This window comes from Rhododendron vialii, chromosome 10a (assembly GCF_030253575.1).
Source record: "Rhododendron vialii isolate Sample 1 chromosome 10a, ASM3025357v1".
Taxonomy (NCBI): domain Eukaryota; kingdom Viridiplantae; phylum Streptophyta; class Magnoliopsida; order Ericales; family Ericaceae; genus Rhododendron; species Rhododendron vialii.
In genome coordinates this window covers 37,405,539-37,413,126 of record NC_080566.1, presented here as the reverse complement: position 1 = coordinate 37,413,126, position 7,588 = coordinate 37,405,539, and the positions used below count along the sequence as shown (strand labels likewise).

Sequence of the window (7,588 nt, the reverse complement as noted above, 5' to 3'; positions counted from 1 at the left end):
TGTGCAAGTTGTTACAGAACTGGGTTCTTGCATTCATGTCCTTTTTCATTACTATATCTGTGTTATATGGACTGAGGCGCGGGTATCGCGCACGTGGTTATACGGTATGTATAATGCCGGACGGTTTTTCGTGAGAGAGCCCTGAGAGCACAACTGGGCACTAAAAAATAGTAAGAATTTGTCAAACCGTCTTTTATTCAGTCCGAAATCTTAAGAATCTATTTCTAAATTATAAATTTTAGGTTCTCCTGTGATTTGAATCTCTTTGGTGAAGTGATAAGAAACTCATCTTTTGTTCGTACTTTTTCCCCACCGAATTTAAATTAGATAATGCTTGGTGATTTCTTGAAGCATGGGTGTGCGAGCGTGAAAGCGTCTTTAAAACAAATCTTAAACTACTAAAATCCGTGAGAGTGAGAATTGAGAGCGCGACTGCAGTGCGAGGATCGAAAGCGAAAGAGCAGGGCATTTCAAATGATTATTTCGAATGATTATGTGACTAAGGTTAAAACCACATTTTCCAAGTCATTTACGCTCTCTTTCTAAGGTTTCTTTGTCGACTTCTTCCCCTTGTGAGTTGGTAAATTAATCATCCAATCCCATAAAAAAAAAAAAATTAATCATCCAATCCTAGTAATAATGAAGCTACAGCTAAAGTGGCTTTTAGGCATAGACTTTTCTCCGCACGTCTTTTTGTAGGAAATCATTAAAGTGGGACGGATAGAGTATTTGAATTTCACATGAATTGTATGAGATCCACTAATATCGAATAGCTAGTAAACATCAGTTTCTGGAAGTCTCTATGTCCGTATCACTGCTATTAATATAGCCCAAAAGATACTGGGATGGATGTAGAAATTTAGCAAATGGATTCAAGATAAAGTTATTCAGATTATGGTGTGACCAAGATTGCAACTTTTTTTTACTTCCTTTTTTTTTTGGGGGGTGTATGCATCTCTCTCTCTCTCTCTCTCTCTCTCTCTCTCTCTCTCTCGTATAGGTCCATTAATGGTGATGGCTACACAAGGGGACTTATAAGATCTGCAATGTTCGCATCTTTTGCTAAAAAATTGAACTGGCAGAATTTCCGGACTTATAGTAATTTATTGTGGAAAAGATATTCACCACTCGATGAGAAGTTCATAATTAAACTGGTTTGCTGGTGAGGAACATGATTCAAGCAGTCCAGTTCAGCATTTAGAACCAAGGGCCCATAGCAAGAAAATCATCACAATCATCCAACATTTTCAAACCCACAAAATATCGAACACATATCGACGAAAAGAAACTTTCATTTCTGACTCTGTTCATAAATTTATATTAGACGGAATCCCAGTTCCTTCCAAGAATATGACACAGTCGTCTAAAGTAAATACAAGAGGCAACCAGCCAGTACGTAAATCGTGACAAAAGAATTCCGACAAATGAAACAATGGTTTGACAACAATTTTTAAGCACAATAAAAGGCACAAAATTTGTGTGAAACATGCATCTGTTGTTGATACAATGTAATCAGCTTAATTGCCTCACTAGATAGGGTTGGTTTCCGGTTCAATGTTGTTGGCTAGGGTGAAGAGGAGAACGATGATGGCTAGATTGACTTCCATGTTCATGTCCATGTTCACGTCCATGTCCATGATGATGATGGTGATGATGATGAGATGTAGAAGAGATGGATTTTGACGGTGATTTTGATTTTCCCTGGATAGCTACGATCCGGTCTAAGACCTCTACAACTTCTTTCATGGAAGGCCGCCTTTTTGGATCTGATTCTAGGCAGCGTAGGGTGAGGTTAGCAGCGAGTGACGCTGCCTTAGAAGAATACTGTCCTTCTATATGTACATCCATAAGCAAGTTGAGCTTGCTTTTGTAGGGGAGAAGGGGTCTTGCCCAATCAACCAGGTTATGCTTCCCCGCCCGTTTCATATCAAGTGCCCGTAAACCTGTTAAAAGCTCCAGCAGCACGACACCAAAACCATACACGTCGCTTTTCACGTATAGATGTCCTGTTGAAAATGGCACATTGATATGAGAATTACGTAGCCTTAACTAGAATGATGTAACAACGACATTTGAAACTAAAGATAACACTCCGAGTTTCCAGAATTTCCAAGCCACTGCACACCTGATAGTCATTGAAGGTATATTCCACCTTTCCTCTTCTTTTAGTTTTTAACATAGCTTCTCAACTATTTACCGAGAAAACTATAAGCGGCATTTTTTGACCCTTGTGGGCTTGTTAATAGCGTCCAGGATTTAATTCTAGGGGCCAATTCACATTAATCAATTAAAGGTACTTCCAATCATATCCAATGGAGAGTTACAGAGAAAATTATTCACCTGTCGCGACATATTCTGGAGCAGCATAACCATGTGTTCCTATAATTCGTGTTGTCACGTGCGAATCTCCACCTGAAGGCCCTGCCTTTGCTATGCCAAAATCTGAAATTTTTGCATTGTAATGCTGAAAAAAGGAGACGACAAAGAGAAACAAACAAAGCCTTAAAGGTCTCCGAATTTAGAATTTGATGTTGGAAAGAAAAGAACACTACTTAATTTTTTTTCCATGTATACGTTTTTTATCCATTTCAACATAAGTATCTACGCAATTGTTTAATGTTGGTACTTGGTACACCATGCTTGTCGAATTATCAGAAAAGAACAAAAGACAGTCCCTGTATCCTCGAAATAGGAAGTGAACAATTTTCTCTCCTTAGTTTTGAAGACTAAAAGAAGAAACAAGACACTAAACAAACTAATGAGGTTGAAGTGGCCAAAGGTGGTGGCCGGTGGGGATTGAGGATGGAGGAGGGGATGAAAACCTATTTTGAGATCAAGTGAAACCATTATTCTTTTGTTCTATAAATTGTCAAAAAGTTTGTTACCATTTCACTGAAAAATAAAACTGAAAAAACCAGCCTATGGAGCTTACATAAACGACCAGACATGTTTTGATTTCCAGATGTGTGGTATTTTGTAAACAACAACAATTTAACAAAACAAAGCCAAACACCACCTTAACCCCTAAAAAGGAATGATCATGTAAATATCTCACCCCATCAAGCAGTATATTCGATGCTTTGAAGTCCCTATAAATGACTTTCACATCTGGACTGTGCAAGAAAGCAAGCCCCTTTGCTGCATCAATAGCTATTTTGAGCCGTATATCCCAAGAAAGTGGTTCGATGCTAGAAACCCCTGCACAACCCAAAATACCAGCAATAAGTGCCATATAACAATGGCATAGCAAGTTTTTCTAATCTTCTGTGCTATTCAAACCTCAAGGTCTTACGTCCAAAAAGATGGTTTTCCAAGCTTCCCTTCTGCATAAATTCGTACACAAGCAGCAGTTCTTGATCCTCCCAACAGTACCCCAACAGCTTGACTAAGTTCGGATGACATAGCCTTCCCAAAAAGTTCACTTCCGACTGCAGTTCCAAATGTAGGAATAAAGGATTACAAAAATTATCAAAGCTAGTAGCACTTATAAGACCAGAAATCATAATCCGATACAGTACGATATGACATATCTTCAAAGAGGTAGAAATTTCACAAATTCTACTAGCTGCATCAACAACAACTAAGGTTCTGTATTACCATGATGCTGCCCTTAATATATTGATTTGCCATCGAGAATCAGATATGTAGTCCAGGCAGGCAGGCGTCACCCCACAAATATGAAAGAACTATGTTCTAAGTCCATAAATGCCATAAAAGGAATCATAACATAGATCCGGTGTTCATTGACAGAGGGAGCACCAGGGCTTTTAGTATTTGTGGCCCGTCCAAGATTCGGGTAGACCTAATTTGGGTTATATTGTTTCCCCATGTAATAAGTCCACAGAAATTTGAGCTAAAATGATCTTATTTGGCACTACCCTTGTGAACTCCTAGTTATAGAAACCAAGCAATCCCTCCCAGTTATAGTATGTTCTCAATAATTACCCTTGCGTTATAATATCTTCCTGTTGATTCAATTGCTACCCTTGAAATATTAGAAACCTATCCAAACCGAAGAGATTCTGCATTTCCATAAAAGGTCTGGCATGCATTTCTGGACAATACATTTCAGTCAAGAGGCCATTATAGCCAGAGGGAAATTGAGCCTTAGGAAAAGCCAAAATGTCAATTATAGTAAACGTGGTTAAACGTCACCCTATCATTAAAAGGACGTTTAATACTACCACCTGGACTGCGGGCTTCAGGCATAAAACCTCCCCGTAATGTTGGAAATTGCACACAAGGCATCCTGATCAATTAGGGCAAGAGGGAGAGGACATAAAACACTACGAGGATCAAGTTATCAACTTCTAGCGAATCTAGCCTAAAAAGTCCATCACTCCTTAAACATTCAGATGATATTATTAGAACTGCCTAAACTTTGCATGCTAAAATACCGTCACAAAAGGAAAGTGTTAACTCAAAAATTACATCCTACAAGTGCTTCATGTTACAATTGTTAGATGCAATAGTAGAGGCCATCACATATTCTAGCAAAACTATGGAAACAATTATCGGATGCAACACATCTATGCGGTGTCACCGATCAATTAGAAGCCCAAAGTGAGGCGGGGTGGGGTTTCTGACCACAACAGTAACCCCACCAAACTCACGGGGAGTTCTTTACCGGTGCACTCAACATCTTCTTGACTAAGACCACCAATCATAATTTTGTCCTAAAAATGCATCCAACTTTTACCCTCAAAATTAGTTCCACAACATTCCTTCACATTAGTGTTAGGAAAATAATTTTATCTTCTCCTCTTTGATACCCACACTCCATGTTTCGTCTTTATTGTGCAGTACTAATGTATGTTCACATCAATAAAGACAAAGAAATGATTGTGGTTATATACAAAAAAGAAAAAAGGCAGTTTCCAAACCATTTCCCTCTCATAATTATCCTTACAATTACTATCCAAAAAACAACTTACTGAAAACAACTTTTTTTTTGGGTAATCAATTCAAATGAGTTTTATTACCTGCCATTCTTGAAACCCCTGGATACTTTCAGGGTTAAGTTTCTTGATAGCAACAATCATTCCACTCCCAAACTTGGTTGGTGCAAGTGTTTTCTCATCCACAAATCCCTTATAGACAGTACCAAACCCACCCTGACCCAATACTGTACTGTTCCTAAAATTTCCGGTCGCACTCTTCATATCCCCAAAACTGAAAGCCTTCAAATTGGAGGTGGGCAATATTTCCCCATCTATACATGTATCTTCGCTTGTCGCAAACGACGACCGGCCTTGGCTGGCACTGCTGCCCGATGCCGAGAATCTGCCTCCCTTGGCATAAGAGCCAGCTTTTCCTGAGAAGAAAGAAGCCCAACAAATTGACCATTTGTTCGGTTTTCTCACTCAACTTAGTAAGAACAGATTAAAAAACACAACCAATGAGTGGGTTTTATGCCAATTAAGTGGGAAAACTACTAAGTGTTGCCGCCTAATTGTATGATTTTATAGCAAAATCAAACAGATGGCATGAAAAGAAAATCTAACAAATAGAGAGAACCCTTGTGTTAATCTTTCAAGAAGGGGGAAAACAAGCGATTGACACGAAAAAAAGTGAAAATGAATAAACTTTCGGTGTCTTCATAGAAACAAATGAAAACCCAAGACAACAATGTCTGAGTTCTTGAAATTTAAAGCTTCTTTGGACGGTGAGATAAAAGAAAGGGGAGCCCTTTCTCCATTTCTCACCAAAATGATCAATCCAAATGAGCGATTTGGCTAGAAACCATAATCCTTTCTTTTCTTACGAAATCCCTCCATCCAAAGTGGCCTTAACTCCGGATTCAACTTCCAAGTTCAGAAAATAACTAATACAATAGCCAAAAAAAAACATGCAGCAAAATTGAAACAAAGGGGCATTCAAATTACTGGACAAAACATGTAGGGAATTAAAAAAGAAGAAGAAGAAGAAGAAGAAGACCCATTAACAAGAACAAAAAATAGAGTTGCTAATTGACCATATCTATACCTGAGGTGGAAGGAGATGCACTGAGGTTAGAACCAGCAGACTGAAAACCAAGGCAATTCCCCATGTAGACAAAACCTCAGTGTGTTTCTCTATTTTGGGAAACAACTACTACAACATCAAACTTGGCATGGACCAAAAAGAACCACCTTGACAACTCTAGAGAGAGAGAGAGAGAGAGAGATGGTTCGCGTGGGAGTGGATATGGGGTTTGATAGTAATGGATGGTTATAGTACTTCCTTCCCTGAAAATGGCTTGTGTTTTTCTGATTGGTTTTCCCAGTGGCTGTTCTGTTTTCCAATTAACATCCAAAGTATAGTATATTTATAATGTGCAGAGTTTGACCTTTTCGACTCAAATCATTCTCATTTCCCACCCTTTTCCGTGGGAGTAAACGTCAACGCCGGGGAGCTCCCGGGAATTTCCTTTAACTAACGCACCGGCCATCTTCATGGGTAGGGACGTTTGGTGGACCCAATAGAAGGGAAGCCTCCATGGTGCCACCAGGATTCAGGGGTCCGGATGAGAAAGGTCAAATTGCGAAGTGAAATGAGATTTTACCAAAAAAATGATAAAAATTGTTGCGCATGCACAACACTTTACTGTGCATGCGCAACACTTCTACTCCTATATTGTTTGTGTGCAACGATTTTTTAGTTTTGTGCAACAATCGACTATTTTCGCCAACATTTATTTATAACTTGTTTAAGTTAAAATAAATGGTTTTAGCGGTGGCAAACATCTGTCTTGTTTATGAGGTATGTCCCTTAGCATCCGTAATATTCGCAGGTTTGGTTAATAAATCATTAACTTACCCAAAAAAACAAGGGAGATTTGGGGTGTCAAAATGTTAAATTGAAAAAGTCATACATAGATGTATAGTACTTTTTTTTTTTTTTGATAATGGAAAGGGTAGGAGGTGGCGACCAACGTAGTAACTTTCCATTGGGCGTGACCATAAGAGCTCTTTATCCGGTCTGGTTCAAGCCATAGCTACCGTCCCAGAGGACGGACCGTCACCACGGCACCATCTGGTGCACAACGATGAGAAATCCCTCTCTTCGATCTACATACGGGTTTAAAATAAAGCCTATTAGTGGCACCACCGTGTACCAGCATAAATGGTCCTCTCGGAACTCGAACCAGCATAGGTATTAAAGAGAGGTGGACTCCCACCAACTGAACTACCACTTAGATGGTCATGTACAGTACTTAAACAGGACTAAGTCAGAAGCTGGTGCCATTGCAACCCCAACCAACATTCAACATAGGTCTTGCCTTGGCAAACACTCAAAATTGGATATCCAATTTTTTTTTTTTTAATTTGATTCAATGATGGGGATCCTAGAATTACTAAATTATTGTTAATCTTCAATGAGCAGGAGTTAAAGTGTCATCCCGTTTTAGGATTAAATTAAAAATTTGAAACTGGAGTGGCACGCGGCAAACTGCGCTCTAGTTTGATCCACACAGACGCAACTTTGAAACAATGAGGTTGTTAGTCAAACTGTTAATATCAACATCCTATAAAAAGAATATAAAAAAAAATCATTAAATTTTTTTGTCAACGTTAAACATTAAAAAGGAAAAAAAGAAAAAGAGTAC

At 38.8% G+C, this 7,588-nt stretch overlaps 1 protein-coding gene across 1 annotated transcript; it reads right to left on the bottom strand.

Annotated features, from left to right (window-relative positions):
* Positions 1-1,274: 1,274 nt before the first annotated feature.
* LOC131302654 (probable serine/threonine-protein kinase PIX13) lies at positions 1,275-6,308 on the bottom strand. Its single transcript, XM_058329399.1, has 6 exons — positions 5,986-6,308; positions 4,983-5,314; positions 3,293-3,428; positions 3,056-3,198; positions 2,341-2,464; positions 1,275-2,006 (listed from the first exon to the last, which is right to left on the bottom strand). The coding sequence occupies exons 1-6, from the start codon at positions 6,047-6,049 to the stop codon at positions 1,552-1,554; spliced, it is 1,254 nt and encodes a 417-aa protein (XP_058185382.1). The 5' UTR covers positions 6,050-6,308; the 3' UTR covers positions 1,275-1,551.
* Positions 6,309-7,588: the final 1,280 nt, after the last annotated feature.